We start from the raw sequence: 19340 nt of genomic DNA, 5'->3' as shown, positions 1-19340 counted from the left end.
GGGGGGGGGGGGGGGGGGCGCATGCAGGAGGCAGCCAATCAATGATTCTATGACATCACTGATGTTTCTATCTCTCTCTCTCTCCCTTCCTCTCTGAAATCAACAAAAATATTTTTTTTAAAAACCAGTAAAATATAGTAGCACAGGGAAATAAGTGAAATATATATGCCAAAATCCGTAATTCAAAAGGACGTCTGCAAAACCACTAGATCCCATCTACATGCCACAGATCAGGGGTCCTCAAACTTTTTAAACAGGGGCCAGTTCACTGTCCCTCAGACCGTTGGAGGGCCGGACTATAGTTTAAAAAAAACTATGAACAAATTCCTATGCACACTGCACATATCTTATTTTGAAGTAAAAAAACAAAACGGCAAAAACACCCGCATGTGGCCCGCGGGCCGTAGTTTGAGGACGCCTGCCATAGATTATACTTTACTTCTTTTGTGCTCTCAAAAAGTCGGGGGATGGTGGGGGGGAGGAGGAGTTGGAAAGAAAGGAGACAAGGAAAACATTCCTACTGAAATGAACTCTCGGCTTTAGCTGCAAGTCCAGAAAGAGTTGCTGAGGCAGATGGTCTAAGACGGCAGAGTCCAATCTAACTATCCTTTAGTTACCTAGTATGTGTCGGCTGGATCAGGGTTCACTGAAGTTAATTCAGGGATAAATTCAAGTCTAATCTTGGACATTTTTTGCACTAAACCTGCTCTTCTGATAAAAAATGGAAACCCCACCTATTTGTAGGGACAGCCTGGCAGATGCTTCTCTTAGTAACATCCTGGAGATTGAAACCACATAAATTGAATATATAAAGTAGTGTGGGCCAATACAATCTTAACTCAGCATTCCGAAAGGCCCATGGAAGAATAATAAGACAATGCTCACTATGTGTCAAACGCTAAGAACTTTTCTCAGATTAACTCTTATCTTTACAAAAGCCCACGAGGTAGAGACACTACCCCAGTGGAGACACTAAAGCAGCTAGTGCAGTGGTCGGCAAACTGCGGCTTGCGAGCCACATGCGGCTCTTTGGCCCCTTGAGTTTTTAGCAAAGGCCAGCTCAGGAGTACCCTAATTAAGTTAATAACAATGTACCTACCTATATAGTTTAAGTTTAAAAAATTTGGCTCTCAAAATAAATTTCAATCGTTGTACTGTTGATATTTGGCTCTGTTGACTAATGAGTTTGCCGACCACTGAGCTAGTGAAAGGTAGAACTAGGATTGAAACACTGTACATGGCTCCAGACACCATGCTCTTAATCACTACACATGACAACATAACACTAATATCCACTCTTCCAAATGACAACTCAATTGCCTTCTTGAAATATTAATTCTAACCATCTTCAACTCTGAAATAGGCTACTACTTAGTGCCTTACATGGGAACACAAATGATATTTCAAGTCAACAACCATTCCCTGGGTGTGACTTTTGTACCTTTTTACAAGCAATACCAAAGCAACCCCATCGTGAAGCATAGGTGTCCCTGCTGAGTCCTCAGAACAAAGACTGCAAGTCTTTATCCTAGCGGCAGTCAAGACACATCCGTGGGGCCAGATCATAGTTGTGGATTCTCCATTTGATCTCTTTTGCAAGGGGGAAAAAAGTAAATCTGTTCATTTCAATCTAAAATAAGAGTCGTTTTGAGGCACTAAATCAAAACAGCAAATATGAACTGAACCCAATGACTTGCATTATACTCTCAGCCTATTTCTCTGGCTTCTTGTGTGAATATTTCTATGAATTTAATAAGCATTTGCTTTTCCCAAAATGTTTCTTCTTTTCCCACCAGCCTCCTCTGGAACCAGCCCTGTGCAGAGAGGGTGGGGGAAGCTTCTGGATACTCCTTCAGCAAACATTTTATTAAAGAGCAATCAAATGAATTAATACAAGTAACGCACTTAACACAGTGCCTGGTACATAGCAAGCACCCCATAAATGTTTATGTTATTTTAATTAACTATGAAATACTCTTCTATACATTTCTTCTATCTTCTCCATTTGGGAAATGCAACAAAAATATAAGTCGGTGGGAATAAGCATCAATTCTAAATATATGTACACACACCAGATCTCCCAGCCAGTGAATTATGACTCGTGGAAAATATCTTCCCTTCTAACATGATGGCGTATAGTGTTTCTTCCAAAATTACAGTTCTTATGGCTCATACTTTAAAAAAAAAAAAAAAATTACTTCCCTTGACATATATCCCCTTCCAGCTTCCAGCCTGTCTCTTCTAATTAGCCAAGTCTCCTGTTCGAGTTGGTTTTGCACAGACTCGCTTACTTCCTATTCACTCTTCCACACACTCTGCTATGGCTTTGCCCGCACCACTCCAAAGCTATTAGTAGTAAGGTTACCAATGCTTCCAGGCTGATAAATCAAACAGGTACTCATCTTACTTCACACAACTGGTCACTCCTTCCTCCTTAAAACCCTCTCCTAGCTTCTTGGGCACTTCACTCTTTAAGTTTTCATCTTCCCATTCATTACTGCTCTATTGCAATTCCTCCTTGTTCTCCTTTGTCAGCTTCTCCTCCATTACCCAACTCGTTAAGTATTGAAAGTTCCTCAGAATTTGGTCCTGGGCATTCTCCCTCCTCTTCACGCATCCACATTTTAAATACTATATATCAAGTCCCAAATTTCTTTCTGTGCGTAAGATCTGTATATCCAACTTTCTAGTAGATATCACTGGACATCTCCGTCATGTCAAACTCAAGTCAAAATCTGAAAATTCTCTCCTCCCCCTCCATATTAATAAAAGGTATCTTCATCAACCAGTGATTCTAATTAGAAACCTAAGTCATTTCTCACACTGCTCTCTCAAACAACTCCTTCAATATCTTCCTAGTGACTCCACCTTCAAAATTTATCTCAAATCCATTCTCTTCTCTCCATCATCACCCTAATCCAAGCCACCATCATCTTTCTTGATTGCAATGGCGTCCAACTAGTTTTCAATGTTTCTATTCTTGCCTCTCTTTAATTCATTTTCCAGAGTGGTCAGACTACTCATCTTAAAATGCAAACCAAACCATGACACTCCCTTCCCTAAGCCCTGTTGAGAAATGCTCTTTATACCAAGGATAAAATTCACATGACATACGAGGACCTCCATGAGGCAGCCACCTACTTACTCACTTTTGTTCTCTATTCCAGGCACACCCTCAACTTGCTGAATTCATCTCCAGCTTTATACATGCCCATTGCTCCAGCCTGGCATGCTCTACCCCTCATTTTCCTGTTACTCAGCCCCCCACAGAGCTCCCATCTAAATTGAGATTCCTCTCATGCTTTCTCAAGATGCCTGGTTCTTGTCCTTAAAGTAATTAATTATATGCTGTCCTTATGCATTTCTTTAAATAAGCCTCTCCCACTAAACAGGTTCCAGGAGTTCTTTTTTCTTCCCCTTGTCCCCCCAAAAAATGTGCACCAAGGTAAAGCAAAGCTCTAGTTGATAGGAGTGTGTTATTTAGGTGTTCATAGTACTGGCTTCATTCACTACATGCTCACTGGACAGTAGTGCAACCCCAGGAAAAAGACAGTTTCATGCATTCTTAACACATTCAAATTTAACATGTCAAAAACTAAACTTCTGATCCCTCCGCCCCCCTGCCATCAAAACTAGTTCTTCCTAATCTTCCCATCTCAGTTAATGGCAATTCCATTATTCTCATTGTTAAGAACAAAAAACCGTTTCTATTAAGATCCCTATACTGAAATCAACTGTTTCCAGGCAAGATTGTATCTTACATACTCCAACTATAAAATAATCATCTCTTACCTACTACATAGCTATTAAAGGGGACAATTAATACTAAAAAATAATTTGTATTTTCAGAACAGATTTCTCCTATAGAGTATAAAAGGGCATATCTCCAAACCACTTAATAAATATCTATAATATGAGCAATTCTAGGTGTTGGCAGATTTCACAACATAAAAGCTTGCTTTCTTCCAGCAAAGATTAAACAGGGCCCAGCCGGTGTGGCTCAGTGGTTGAGCATCGACCTATGAACTGGGAGGTCACGGTTCGATTCCTGGTCAGGGCACATACCTGGGTTGCGGGTTCAATCCCCAGTGTGGGGCGTATAGGAGGCAGCCGATCAATGATTCTCTCTCATCACTGATGTTTCTCTCTCTCTCTCTCTCTCTCTCTCTCCTACCTTCCTCTCTGAAATCAATAAAAATATTTTTTAAAAAAACAATTATTGCAAGTTTATAAAGAAAACAAGGACATATAACAAAATAGTAACAGCAGCCACTTCTAGAAAGAAGGTTTTAAGTGATTTTTATTTTATTTGTGCTTTTCTGTTTTCTACAGTAAACGTGTAACTTTTATAAATGAAAAACAACATTTTTAAAAGAGCATAATACCTTCAACTGAATATACTAGGAAGCAAAAAGGAAACAAAATTCTTTTTCAAATTTAGGGCCAATATTTAAACTAAGACTAAGGTTAGCTACCACTTACGCTAAGCCATTTTTTTTAAATGTATTTGTAATCAAGGCTCCTGCTGACAATTACAAAATGTAAATGAAGGCTGTTATTGAGGATTAGCAACAATTTCTATATGATTTCATGAAGAATCAACAACCCCTAATTTTTAAGCCAAAATTTTAGATTCCTATGTTAACTAAAATATGCCATTACCTAGAACATCAAATAATATAAAACTTCAGTCTTCATTAAGTTTATGTCTGAAATTTTTTTTTAATATATTTTATTGGTTTTTACAGAGAGGAAGGGAGAGGAATAGAGTCAGAAACATCTATGAGAGAGAAACATAGATCAGCTGCCTCCTGCATACCTCCTACTGGGGATGTGCCCGCAACCAAGGTATATGCCCCTTGACTGGAATCGAACCTGGGACCCTTCAGTCCACAGGCTGACGCTCTTATCCACTGAGCCAAACCGGTTAGGACTGTCTGAAATTTTTTTAAATTACTTTTTTAATTTATTGATTTCAGAGAGGGAGGGAAGGAAAGGAACAACAATTTTATTGTTCCACTTATTTATGCATTCATTGGTTAATTCTTGTATGTGTCCTGATTGGGGGAGCAGGGAGGATCGAACCTGCAAACTTGGCATATCAAGACAATACTTGAACCAACTGAGCAACCCTGCCAGGGCTAAAAATTTTTCAATTTAGTGTTGGATATATGTATGTTCAAAGCCAAATTTTCATTTAAATAGCAAGCTTCTTTTTCTTTTTATTTGAGAGAGAGAAACATTGATATGAGACAGCTACATGGATGGGAGGGGATCGAATCCACAACCTAGTCCTGTGCCCTGACTGGGAATCAAACCGAGATCTTCTGATGCACGGGATGATGCTCCGAACAGCTGCAGACACCAGCCAGGGCACCGCCTTCTTTTTCTCTCCATTAGTCTGTGTAGTCTGGCCTCACAGCTACCACTCTTCCATTTTCCCAAGTAGCACAACAGACTAATTTGGCTGTCTTTAGTTTTTAATGAACTTTCACCCTGGTAATCTACCATCTGGTCTCCATGTCCAAAATAAAGTAACTAAAGGAGGAATAAAGTAGTTAAAGGAGGAAAACATGCACAGAACTCACATAGCTTTAAAAGTTAATTACCTCTGCTTTCAATGAATTGTTTGATATTGTATTCTCCAATGTTTGCTCAGATTCTTTTCTTTCTTCTCTCACACATCCAATAAATAGCTATGCTGGATGGTGGTAAATTTCAATACTTAGATTATTACAGATAACTGACATTTTTACAGTTCTATTATAATGAAAACTAAATCTTTTTCATAAAAAGGAATTATTTCACAAGTAAAGTTAGAATAATTTTATTACAAAAAAAGGGGGGGAATCTATTGAGACAAAATATGTTTGACGAACATGGCCCTGCTTCTAATATCGTTACTTCTTCAAAACATTACCGTTAAAATTTAAGATCCTCTTAGTCAATCTTTGGCATAACTATCAGATATAGTCTTATTTATCTACACTAAGTTGTTATTTTCATAAATTTAGACTAATACAGTTTCCTGGTTTTATATTTTAAATAAAGGAAAGTAACAAACCAAATAAGGCGAATAGATATTCTTTGTACCAATACTTGGTACTGAGCACTGAGGGAAAAAAGCCAAGTCTCTAAAAAGGACAACAGGATTAAAAGTTCCAAGAGAGCCCTGGCCGGTGTGGCTCAGTTGGTTGAGCATCGTCCCAACAAAAGGTGGCCAGCTCAGTTCCTGGTCAGGGCACATGCCCAGGTTGTGGGCTCAAGACAGCTGATTGATGTTTCTCTCTCTCTCTCTCTCTCTCTCTCTCTTCCTCTCTCTCTAAAATCAATAAAAAATATTTAAAAAAATTAAGGTTCCAAGAGAATTCACAAACGGATGCCCTAAATTAAATTTAGATTTCTGTTAAATCATACTTGGATGATTTGTAATCATGGCCTAAATGTCATTTTCCTCCAGAAACTCCCTTTCCACTCTCTACAACAGCCTCTAAAATAGGCACACCCATCCCAACTTACTCCCTTACTTGATCAAAATCTTAATTCCTGCCTTAATCACACTTGCCATCCTGCCTAACACATTTCCCTTTTATGGACTCACTGATTCCCTATTTAGGAGACACCAGTGAGCCTCCACACTCTAATGAAACAGGAAGCGGGAAAATCTTGCTCATCATCCTTTTACTTCCAAGCAACTCCGCAAGCATCCCTCCAAACCACATGTGACTTTCAGTGACAGCCAGGTCCTCCGCATTGCCTCTTTTCTAATATTCTTCACACTGCGTTAGGTTTTTTGTGTGTTCAGTCCCCTTGGCTCAGAAGTCTCCTGTATCTTTTCCATTTGGGGTCCCTTTCTCTCAAATGTTTTACATTTAACCGGAATTATCACCTTTATTAAGAGTAGCAATGTTAGATTTTTTTTAAATATATTTTTATTGATTTCAGAGAGGAAGAGAGAGATTGAAACATCAATAATGAGAGAGAATCATTGATCGGCTGCCTCCTGCACATCCCCTACTGGGGAACGAGCCAGCAACCCAGGCATGTGCCCTTGCCCGGAATCGAACCTGGGAACCTTGAGTCCACAGGCTGATGCTCTATACACTGAGCCAAAGCGGCTAGGGCAGCAATGTTAGATCTTCAGTAACATCTTAGACAAAACTTAGCAGGAACACTGCACTTTTTTACATTCATTTTTATCTCCTGAATTTTCCCTTCTGAAATCCTCAAATGAATGATAAACCAATTACATCCAAGCTAGCACTCTATCGATGTTGAGTTAGTTTTTGTTCAATTATTAGAACAAAGTTCTCAGCATCATTTCCTATAGAAAATTTATTTCATTTGTCCATGCTTTTTAAAAAGAGGAGGTTTGAAGCCTACTCTTGAAACAAAATATAAAGAACTCCCACTTTATACTGACAAAACAGCTAAGAGTTTGCCCACCTGTATGATCCATTCACACCTTCCCAAATCCACTGGGAAGTTGTTGAATATATAGTTGTTGAACAGGGAAGAGTTGGGAGAATAAACGAGGCTAGCAAATTGTATTAGCAAAAATCTAAGTTAGGTTTTAAAAGTCTCATAGTCAACTTTTAAATAATTTGTCTCCCTGGCACTATGAACTTAATTTATTCCTGGATCCTTCTTCTTTCAAGTTTCAATCTATCTATTGTTTCCTGCATAAGGAGTTTACAGATGTCATAACTAATAATGCCATTTTTGGCTATTCCCAATCCACCTACTTCACCCACTTTTTCAAGATCAAGTTCAAACTTACTTTCATCTTTCTGAACCATCTCCTAGCCCAGTGGTCGGCAAACTCATTAGTCAACAGAGCCAAATATCAACAGTACAACGATTGAAATTTCTTTTGAGAGCCGAAAACCGACTTCTGCGCATGGGCCACGAAGTTTCAATCGCACTGTACGTGCACGCCCGCACGTGATATTTTGTGGAAGAGTCACACTCAAGGGGCCAAAGAGCCGCATGTGGCTCAAGAGCCACAGGTTGCCGACCACTGTCCTAGCCCAACTTAATGTGAACCACACTTGACTCCAAACCATCTTGTATTGTTTTCTTTCCAATAAAATGTATATATCTAAATATAGGAAATATTTAATAGCTTCTTATAACTCCCACAGTACTTAACACAGTATTAGATACTTAGCTCATGCCAGGAAAAGTCGTAGATAATCAGATGGAAGTGACTTTAGTGATCATCTAGCCCAAACCCTTCTATACCTTACTTACATGAATTATACTTGACAATCAGAATGCCACCATCTACTGTTTTTAGAAAACTGGTTCTTAATCCTTGGATTAGGAATCTGTAGTGGGGAAAAAACTCAACACAGAATCTTCTATGTAATTTCAAGGATTTACAGAGTCCCTGAATCCTACTACAGTAATGAAGCCCACATTATTTTGTAATCCTCACCTGAAGATATTTTTTTTTTGAGAGAGAGAGAGAGAGGGAGAGGGACAGAGAAACATCGATGTTTGAGAGAAACATCAACTGGTTGCCTCCCATAGCACCCCAACCTGATCAAACCTGCAGCCTAGGAATGTGCCCTGACCTGGAATTTAACCCAAAACCTTTTTGTTGTATGGGATGTGACTCAACCAACTGGACAATCTGGCCAGGTGAAGGCCACACTTAATAATAATATACTGTCTGCCCTGGCCAGTTTGTTGAGTGGTTAGAGCGTCAACCCTGGGACTGAAGGATCATGGGTTCCATTACTGGTCAAGGGCACGAATCTTGGTTGCAGGTCGGGGCACGTTCGGGAGGCAACCAATCTATGTGTCTCTCTCTCACATCGATGTTTCTCTGTCTCTCCCTGTCCCTTCCACTCTCTCTGAAAACCAATGGAAAAATGTCCTCGGGTGAGGATTAACAGGGGAAAAAAAACACACAGATTACCAGTTAATCCCTTCAGGAACCCTATAAAATTGTCATTATTATATCCTGATATTAGAGATCAGGAAAATAAGGCACTGAGTACTTATAAAATTTGCCTGACACTCCTGGAAGCTAGATCCAAGCCAAGGTGTCTTGCCCCAGGGTCCAAGCACATTAGAAACCCTGCCAAAAATCTCAGAAGAAACAGCCATTCTTATGTGTTAAGCCTCTCTGCACAAGATTTCTTTCTTTCTTTCTTCCTTCCTTCCTTTTTAACCACCACCACCCCAATTCCTTACTATCTAATAGGAGGATCTGTAACTAAATATGTACATACAAAATGACAGACAGTTTGGCTCAGTGGATAGAGCATCAGACTGCAGCCTGAAGGGTACCAGGTTCAAAATAACACACAATTAGCATTGGCTTGCTTGCTGTGTACTATTCACTGTTCTACGCCATATATATTCACTAATTTAATCCCATGAGTTTGGTCTATTAAGAGCTCAACTGTGCAGATGAGGCACAGAAAGCCTTAAGCAACAGTTCTTTTTTTTTTTTTTTAATTTCTTTATTGATTAAGGTGTCACATATTTGTCCTCATCCCCCCATTCCCATCCCACCCCTCTCCCCACGCATGCCCCAATCCCCTGTTGAACTTAACCGTTGGATAGGCTTATATGCATGCATACAGGTCCTTTGGTTGAACTCTCCCCCTCCCCCCACCCTCCCCCTACCCTCCCCTATCCTCCCTCTGAGGCCCGATAGTCCGATCGATGCCTCCTTGCTTCTGGTTCTGTTCTTGTTCCTCAGTCTATGTTGTTCATCATTTCCCCTAGATGAACGAGATCATATGTCACTAGATATATACTAATAAGAACTGAATGTGAGACGAGCAATAATATTTATGCTGACAGGCAAATGAATCAATCTGTAGCGAGCTTCCCCCTGGATCAACAGTTCTTTTGAGACCCAATTTCGATGTCCAGTAGTTCCTTATGTGTACATGTCAGCACTGACCCCTCAGCTCTGGATGGTGGACAAATGGTGGTAATGGAGGTCCGACTCCCTCAGGTTTGGTCTCGGCCGAACCCAGGGGCACGGCGTCACCCGGACTAAGGGGCACGTGGCCTCACCCATTCCCAAGGGGCGCGTGGTCTCACCCGGGCCTGGGACCCAGCCTCACCCGGATGGATCCAGGGGCGCACGGCCTCACCCGGACCCAGGATCTGGCTTCACCCGTACCCAGGGACGCTTGGCCTCTCCCAGACCCAGGGGCACGTGGCCTCACCCGGGCTTAGTTGCACAAGGCCTCACCTGGATCCAGGGACACATGGTCTCTCCCGGACCCAGGGACGCTTGGCCTCTCCCAGACCCAGGGCCACTTGGGCTCACCCGGGTCTAGGTGCACGAGGCCTCATCCGGATCCAGGGACGCATGGTCTCACCCGGACCCAGGGACGCTTGGCCTCTCCCAGACCCAGGGGCACGTGGCCTCACCCGGGCCTAGGTTCACGAGGCCTCACCCGGATCCAGGGACACATGGTCTCACCCAGACCCAGGAACGTTTGGCCACTCCCAGACCCAGGGCCACTTGGGCTCACCCGGGCCTAGGTGCACGAGGCCTCACCCAGATCCAGGGACACCTTAAGCAACAGTTCTTAAAACACACAATAAGTGAACAAATTGGATTAGTAACCCAGATAGCAGTCAGATAAGACCTTGCTAAAGAGTTTGAACTTCACCCTCTTGGTTGGTAGATCCCAACTGGGGCTGGTGTTATCAAAATATATACGCCTACCACGTCCCTCGGGGTGGTGGAAGTGGGCACCCTCACTGGTGAGGATGACTGCCTTTGTAAGCCTCTTTACTACTGGGAAGGTTCCTGTCCTAACAGTGTTGAGGTAAACACACAAAAATAGACAACTGCTGTTATACAGGGGATGGGGAGTCACTGGGCTCATGAGCAAAAGATTCCAAAAACAATATTCCCCAGGAAGGGAAATGCAGCTTTTTGTGTCCAGTCATAATAGTTGGGAAGATCCTAGCCTATAGTTCTCTTAAATTTAAAGCTATCTAAATTTAGGTAGATAGCTCAATGTTTTTCACTTGGGCTTTAAGTTTAGATAATAGTTTTCATTTATTTTTTGTACTGATTTCAGAGAAGAAGGGAGAGGGAGAGATAGAAACATCAACAATGAGAGAATCATTGACTGGCTGCCTCCTGCATGCCCCTTACTGGGGACTGAGGCTGCAACCCAGGCATGTACCCTTGACCGGAACTGAGCCCTAGACCCTTCAGTCCGCAGTCCCCGCACTCTATCCTCTGAGCCAAACCGGCTAGGGCTAGATAACAGTTTTCTGCTACAGAAACCTTTTGGCAGAATAATTAATACGGTTTAAAATACCACTTTGGACAACCATGGCCTCTGCCCCCTCACTGCTTTCAAAATAACTCTATTTACAAAGGTATTTTCCCCCATTTGCATTTCCCGCACGTAGGTTTTGAGAAGAAATGAAACATACTCTTTACCACAATTTATCTGCCCCCCTACCTTTCTTCTCCTTTGTAACAACTCTCCTGGTTTACATCAGTACCAAGTTTTGCCTAGACTGACTCACCGGGCAACAGAAAACATTTCGCCTTTTACTTCGGAAACGAAAGTTAAGTCTCAGAGCGGGAAAACAACTTGCCCAGAGAAACCAAGCCAGTGAGTCAAGAAATGTGACTTGAGCCCTAGCTGGTTTGGCTCAGTGGATAGAGCGTCGGCCTGACGACCAAAGGGTCCCAGGTTCGATCCTGGTCAGGGGCACGTAACTTGGTTGCAATCTCCTTAGGCCCTAGCCGTTTCTCTCATGGATGTTTCTCTGTCTTTCCCTCTCTCTTCCACTCTCCCTAAAAATCAATGGGGAAAAACCCTTGAGTGAGGATTAACAAAAAAAAAAAAGAAGAAATGTGACTTGAACCCTGATTCTCTGCCACTAAGGCCAGTGAGAAAGGCTTACAACTAGTGATAAACAGGATGCTTTTAGCTGGTTCACAAACTTTTTTGTCTTTATAATATAATCATCACACCTAATCCATTGTTTCACAGGAATTATTACTTAAGGACAAGCTGTTTTTTTAAAAAGTGAGTTGTAGAGCCCTGGCCAAGTGGCTCAGTTGGTTAGTGTCATCCTGTATACCAAAAGTTGCAGGTTCGATTCCTGGTCAGAGCATATACCTAGGTTGAGGGTTTGATCCCCAATCAGGGCACCTGCAGAAGGCAACCAATCGATGGTTCTCTCTTCCACCCATGTTTCTCTCTCGCCCCCTTCCCCTCTCTAAAATCAAAAGACATATCCTCAGGTGAGGATTTTTTAAAAAGTGAATTGTATTTAAGTAAACAATAATATCATAATACTGATCTAACACGAATACGGAAAGCTAGGAAGGGGTATGCAAATGACTCAAATTTGGGAAACAAGGCATCATGTTCCTCTCCTTTTTAAAAAAATATTTTTATTGATATCAAGAGAGAAAGAGGGAGAGAGAAATAGAAACACCAATAATGAGAATCATTGATCAGCTGCCTCCTACACGACCCCTACTGGGGATCAAGCCCACAATCGGGACATATGCCCTGACCAGGAATCCAACTATGACCTCCTGGTTCACAGGTCAAGGCTCAACCACTGAGCAACACCAGCCGGGCCTCTCCTTCTAATTTAATGGTTAAATTAATAGTAAGCAGGGCCCTGGCCAGAGTGGCTCAGTTGACTGGGCATTGTCCCATGCACGGAAAGGTTGCTGGTTCAGTCCATTCAGGGCACATGCCCCATTTCGGCTCAATCCCAGGTAGGGGGCATGCAGGAAGCAGCTGATTGATGTTTCTCTCTCCCCCCCCCCCCCCGCCCCTTCCTTTCTCTCTAAAAATCAATAAAAATATAAAAGAAAATAGTAAGCAGAGCATTAAGCATTGCTCTCTTCCTCTCTAAATTATACACCTTGCCCTAGCCGGTTTGGCTCAGTGGATAGAGCATTGGCCGGCGGACTCAAGGGTCCCAGGTTCGATTCTGGTCAGGGGCATGTGCCTTGGTTGCCGGCACATCCCCGGTGGGGAGTGTGCAGGAGGCAGCTGATTGACGTTTCTCTCTCATTGATGTTTCTAACTCTCTCTCTCCCTTTCTCTCTGTAGAAGATTAATAAAATTTAAAAATAAATAAATTATACACCTTATTTTTCTTGTCTTACTAGTATTGTATTGACTAGGACCGCCAATAAAATACTGAAAAGAAACCATTACTGATAGTATCCTTATAGATTCTAAATTTAATGCTACTTCTAAAGTTTCACCATTAAGGATAACATTTTTTTTTTAGATTTTTAGTAGATATACTGTTTTTGAGTTTATGGAAATTCCTTCCTATTCCTAGCTCAGTAAAAAATTTTAACACTAATCTCTGACCCCCACCCCCCTTCTCAATGCTGCCTTCCACTCTCTCTTATTTCAGCTTCCCTCCTACATTCTCTGCACCTCTGAATACTCTTATCTGCCACCCAAAGTAACTGAGACTCTTTTAAGATATTCTGGGGTTTCTATACCTATCTCCTGTTTCAGTTAATCTTTCTAAAACTGGTAACCTAAACAAAATCCTAAAACAGACACTGTTCCGATCACTTGCAGATCAGTTCTTCTCTCCATGCCTCAAACACACCCTTCCACGTCTTCCCCTCGTTAAAATAAAAACGCAGGAAAAAGTGAACAAAATTGTCCTGGATTCCTGTTAACATTCCTTCCGAGCCCAGCTTTGAATGAGTCTGCTGAAGTAAGTGACTAAGAGAATCTAGAGGATTGTTAAGAGTTTTTTTAAAATATATTTTTATTGATTTGAGAGAGAGGAGGGAGAGGGAGATAGAAACCTCGATGAGAGAGTATCCTGGATCAGCTGCCTCCTGCACCCGGCTTACGGAAGTTTTGAGGAAGGCAGCTGGATCCAGATGTTTCTAACTTCTACTCTCTCCTTTGCTCACATGAAAAATATTAAAGAAAACAAAGAAAGGGGCAGGGGTGGTATTGGTGAGCAAATAAGGTGATTCCAGGAGGTAACAGTTAAAGAGACCAGAGGGGGAAATCGACCCTTTAAAGCCCAAGCAAGTCATGAGTCCTTTCCCTCCTCGGTTTGTCTTTCCAAACAAAAGAGCACAATCTTCCCCGGAGGCAGCGACACCGAGGGGAGCAGCCAAAATGTTGCATCAGACGAAACATTCCGCGTCTGAGAAACAAGAAAACCAGATGGTGGTGAAACACCCAAAGCAGGAAAACCCAAGCTGGGAATCTCGGGCTTTTCCGGAAGCCAGGAATGTCTGCTCTTTTTTTAAAAAAAGAAAGAAATTAAGATCGCCTGGGAAATGGAAGTTAGTTGCACACCCGCGGGGAGAGAGATGTTCTCTCGGAAAGCGCCCGGGAAGTTCCGTTCATCGCACCCCTGGCTCGAGGCTTCTGCTGGGGGGAGCGGGGGGTCGGGGCCCGCGCGAGCCGGAGGCCGGTGACCGGACGCACCCCAGCCCTGGCCCCGGGGGCTCGGGGGCCCGACGGGGAGCAGCCAGTCCCACCCGGACGCGGGACCACCATCTGGCGTCCGCCGGCACCCGAGCGGCTGGAGGCGGGGACGACCGGCCCCGAGTGCTCGTTTTCGGGGGTCCGGGTCCCCCTCTGGCTCCCGGGACCGACCTCGGCGGCGGGAAGGAGCGGGGTGAGCCCGACACAAAGGGCGGGGGCGCGAGCGGCGCTGCCCCTCAGCCCCGGGTGCCGGGCGCCCCGGGGAGCGCCTCGGGGTGCGGGGGCTCAAGACGCAGCCCGGGGACCCCGCCCCCGGCAGCCCCGCGGGCGCTGGGGACTCGGCGGGGCGGACGGCAGGCAAGCGCTCACCTTGACGAAGAGCTCAATGAGGGGCTCTTTGTCCTCCTCCTTCAGCCCGTTTAGCGGCATCGACAACGCCATGGCCGGCTCGACGAGACTCCGCGGACAACGGTAGCGGCGGCTGCCTCTGCTCCGGGGATGCTCGGTGTGGGCTCCCGCCGCGCGGCGCCTTCCTGGACGGTCCGGGCGGAGCGCTCGCCTCAGCCTCCGCTGCTCAGCACCACCCCACGCCTCGCGCGCGACTCCGGGGCGGCCGCTGCCCGAGCGGCTTCTAGCCACGGGGGGCGGGGCCTGTTAGGGCGGAGGGGGCGGGGCCTGTTAGGGCGGAGGGGGCGGGGCCTGATGGGGCGGGGCCTCGTTGGGAGCGGGCCCGGGCCGGAGTCTCGGAACTCGCTGGAGGAAATGGGGCTGCCGGGCCCCGGGGCGTGGCCTCGGGTGAGGGAGAACGACAAGGGGGCGTGGTCCAGGCTCGGGGGCGTGGCCTAGACGCCGGCTGTGAGCGGGTCTCCGAACCACCCATCCCAGGGCGGGGGCCGGAGCCTCAGCCTGAGCCTGACACCGCCTCCCGCCGCAGCGCGGGCGCGGCCACGCAGCTGCTCCTGGCGGTGCGCCAGGTGACCTCATGCCTCCAGTCCGCCTGGGGCCTGGGAGGCGAGAAGGCGCTTCCTGCCATCTCCCTAGCTGCAGCCTCAGGATTCCTTGCCCTTCCCCGGAGCGGCCACTTCCCCAACTCCCTCTGTTAGATGGAGCTGCCTTTTCCAGGACAACTTTTTGAAAGTTTTCATCCCCTTAGAAACACTTTTTTGTCCCTCCTCTGACGTCTTTGTTTTTCCCTTTGACTCTCCTGTCACATTTTGGGAGCCAGCCTAGCACCCAGGTGAATCCAATGAACACTCAAGTTTGCCAGGCCCTACTGTGTTCCAGGCCCCGGGGGATAAACAGTAGGGACAGGATTCCTCTCCTCCCAGAACTTAGTCTTGACCTGCAACCCCAGTGTCTGCAGGCCACGAAGGACTCCCAAACCATGTCCCTGCTGTTCCTCTGCCCTAGAAGGATTTCTGCCCCGCATTCAAATCCTGGCAAACCTGAGTGCGCATCAGCTCCGCCTGGGTGCTACTCCCAGCCCTGCGTTATCCACCTCTGATTCTCCTCCAGAGAAGGGAGAAATTCACATTTTAACAAGCACCAGGACAATTTTGATGTAGGGGTCCTCAAACCAGAAATACTGCACTGAGGACAGGGCTGTGATACTTTAAGCCAGCCACCCAGTAGCACCCAGTCCAGGCTTGCTGCTTGAATACCTGGACAAATGTCACCCCCTCTGGAAACAGTTAACGTGTTCCCTCTTCTGACTTCCTGTAATGTTTGACTCACAGCTACTCCTCCCTAATTCCCTGGTTAGGTTAAATGATTAGTCCTGGAAAGGCCACACATAGATTTGTCTCCACATCCTTAGAGCACAGCAGTAAGTTTCACAGGCGATTTAATTTTTGAACAAATTACATGTATGCCTAAAGATACAGCGAAACCTACAGCTTCTTCCTCTCCCAGACCAAAGCAAGTTGCTCACATATTCTTGTAGGGACTCTGATAACGAGACAGTGGGCTCCAGAGGTTAGGAGCACACGCTCTAGAGCAGGGGTCCTCAAACTTTTTAAACAGGGGGCCAGTTCACGGTCCCTCAGACCGCTGGAGGGCCGGACTATAGTTTTAAAAAAAACTATGAACAAATTCCTATGCACACTGCACATATCTTATTTTGAAGTAAAAAAAAAAAACGGCAAAAACACCCGCATGTGGCCCGCGGGCCGTAGTTTGAGGACGCCTGCTCTAGAGTCAGACTGACCTGAAACTTCAAGGTGTCTAAACCCCTAAGCCTCGATTTCATTCCCCCGAAGGCAAGGACGACTGGTCCTGGTGTCCTGTTCCCAGTGGTGGCTATTATCACTGCATTGGGCTTTCTGTTTTTTTTTTTTTTTTCTTTTTTTTTTCTTTTTGGTTTTTTTTTTCTTTTGCATTGGGCTTTCTGTTGCCCCTGCTCACCCCTGCAGGCCGGCATGGCATCATGTTCAACGCCCTCTGTGACCAGCTTAACTATGGAAAAGACAGGAACCCCGGGAGGCTGCCCCCTGCATGGGGACATGAGCCAAAAACAAACTGAGCGCCTGGCTGGACTCTGAACTGAACCCAGTGTTGGTTTTTCACGGAATCGCGAGCTGTACCAAAGTTCCCTTCCAGCCTCCCCCCCTCCGCTGCCAGAAAAGGAACCCAAAGGGTGGACCAGGGCAAAGCAGATCCAAGATCTACACCTGCAAGATCAAATGGGATCTCCGAGAAGGCCCCCACTGGCCCTGAGGGAAGGACTGTTGCAAGGCTGGTTTCAGAGGCGTGTCTGAGGGCTTATCAAATTCCGTTTGAAATCAGAGAGTATTCGCTGTGGTGACGACCAGGGCCTGGAAGACTGAGCTGACTGCGGATTTTATTTTTAGGCCTCGTTGACTGAACTCGGATCTTGGCTGGGAGGAAGCCAGGAGCACTGTCCCCCACGGAGCCCTGAGGTGGTGGTCATCGCCCAGGCTCAGACCCAGAGGCTCTGCTCAGAAACCTGGTCGCTGTCACTCACACCAACATTTCCCAATTTCCACCCCGGTGTGGCTCACATGGACGGTCGGAGCTGGTCGGGGGGAGGTGGACAGAGGGAGAGAATGTTTATGCAGCGGAGGGTCCATAAGCACACTGCCTTCAAGTGTCACCTTTGAACTTTGAGAAGCATGCATATTCTGCATTCTATACTCATGGTTTGTAGAACACACACACTGATCTCCTCCCTCCTCACCCTCCCTTCTGACCTTATCTCTCATTACTCCCCGCTTTGCTCTCCACCCCAGCCAGGTAGCCTCCTGGCTATCTCCTGAGCTTGTCAAACACGCCCTGGCCTCCGGGCCTGTGCAGGGCTCTTATCCCTCCACAAAACATTCTTTCCCCAGAATTCCTTCAGTTCCCTCTCCCTTCCTCCTTCAGGTCTCGGCTCAAATGCCACCTTCAGGGAGCCTCCCGGAAGCTTCTCCTGAGGACACACTCCGCTCCTCCCACTCCGGAATCGGCGGTGCGGCTGGCCGACCGTCTCACCCACTTTCCGCAGTTGAGGCAGCAGAGTCACGTACTATGTACGGCGGACTCTGGGGCCAGACTGCCTGGGTTCCGAGCCTGCCTCTGTCATTTGCCAGCTCAGATCACTTTGTGACCTCTCTGTGCTTCCGTTTCTCCTCGGTAAAATGGGTCTAAAAATACACCTGTTTAATAGGATCCTTGATAAGTAAATTTATGTTAAGTGCTTGGAACGGTGCGGGGCATGAGGTAAGTGCTTGGTAGGGACTAGCTGTAGCTCTTATATCCAATTGTCCACAGTCTCAACCACTGAGCTCCCACGCTGCCTGCCAGACACCTAGCTGGGTGCTTTTATGTCCAATCACATTCATTCCTCAGGGTGTTTCAGTGGTTGTCATTGTCCCCATTTAACAATGAAGAAAATTGAGGGTCAGAGAAGATAAGTACAAGTTATTCAGCTGGGAAGATGGTGGGGCTGAGATTCAAACCCACATCTCTTCACTGCACTATATACTAAGGGGGTGTGGGAAAAGGTAGGCTTCCTCCCATCCTTCAAGGCCCAGCTCACAGCCGCCTGCTCCAAGGAGCTTCTTTCTGCCAATGCTTTGGTCTGAACTCTCTGTCACCCATCACAGCAGTCAGGGTGATGTTGCAGTTGCCAGTGTGGGCTTCCCTAGCAATCTGCCTGTTGTTTAAAAATATGTTTCTATTGATTTGAGAGAGAGAGAGAAGGGGAAACATTGATGAGAGAGAAACATGGATTGGCTGCCTCCCACAGGCCCCGGGATTGAGGCTGCAACCTGGGCATGTGCCCTGACCAGAATATAACCAGTGACCTCTCAGTGCATGGGAAGACGCTCAACCAACTGAGCCACACTGGCCAGGGCAATCTGCCTGACTGTGAATTCCAGTTGGGCAGTTTGAATTCCTAACTCAAGCAAGTTTCCTCATCACTACAATAGAATATAACAGAACCTAACTCATAAAGTTGCTGTGAGGACTAAAAGAGATAATCCACGTAAATGCATTTAATAAATGTTAGCTATTATTACTATTCCTTTTTTTTAAGTATGGAACACTTCATGAATTTGCGTGTCATCCTTGCGCAGGGGCCATGCTAATCTTCTCTGTATCGTTCCAATCTTAGTATATGTGCTGCCGAAGCGAGCACTATTATTACTATTCTTATCGATGTCTTCTTTCTTGGTATGCTGTGAGGTTCTCAGAGTGCAAGGAACCTTGTTATATCCACCTTCACTTGAGCAAAATATTTAACTTCCCACCTGTGTGATTTGGAGCAAGTTACCTTCTCTATACCTCAGTTTCCTCATATAAAGTGATGGTAATTAGCCCGGCCGGCATGGCTCAGTGGTTGAATGTCGACCTCTGAACCAGAAGGGTCATGGTTTGATTCCCTCTCCCTTC

General features: G+C 45.5%; 1 protein-coding gene and 1 non-coding gene across 3 annotated transcripts in view; both read right to left on the bottom strand.

Moving 5' to 3' along the window:
- Positions 1 to 15058, bottom strand: part of CLIC4 (chloride intracellular channel 4) — a 60573-nt gene extending 45515 nt beyond the window's left edge. The window contains exon 1 of one of the 2 annotated variants that reach the window (XM_008148073.3): positions 14817 to 15058. In XM_008148073.3, the coding sequence (XP_008146295.1) occupies positions 14817 to 14888 (72 nt within the window). In that variant the 5' untranslated portion in view covers positions 14889 to 15058. Of the gene's footprint in view, positions 1 to 6685; positions 6773 to 14816 lie in introns of those variants that run through there. The other variant, XM_054721277.1, reaches the window with a different exon arrangement.
- Positions 15059 to 18979: 3921 nt separating this feature from the next.
- Positions 18980 to 19086, bottom strand: LOC114233967 (U6 spliceosomal RNA). Its single transcript, XR_003620171.1, has one exon. It is a non-coding gene; the product is annotated as a U6 spliceosomal RNA (small nuclear RNA).
- Positions 19087 to 19340: the final 254 nt, after the last annotated feature.

Source organism: Eptesicus fuscus, chromosome 9 (genome assembly GCF_027574615.1).
Source record: "Eptesicus fuscus isolate TK198812 chromosome 9, DD_ASM_mEF_20220401, whole genome shotgun sequence".
NCBI lineage: Eukaryota > Metazoa > Chordata > Mammalia > Chiroptera > Vespertilionidae > Eptesicus > Eptesicus fuscus.
This window is presented reverse-complemented; position numbering and strand designations above follow the sequence as displayed.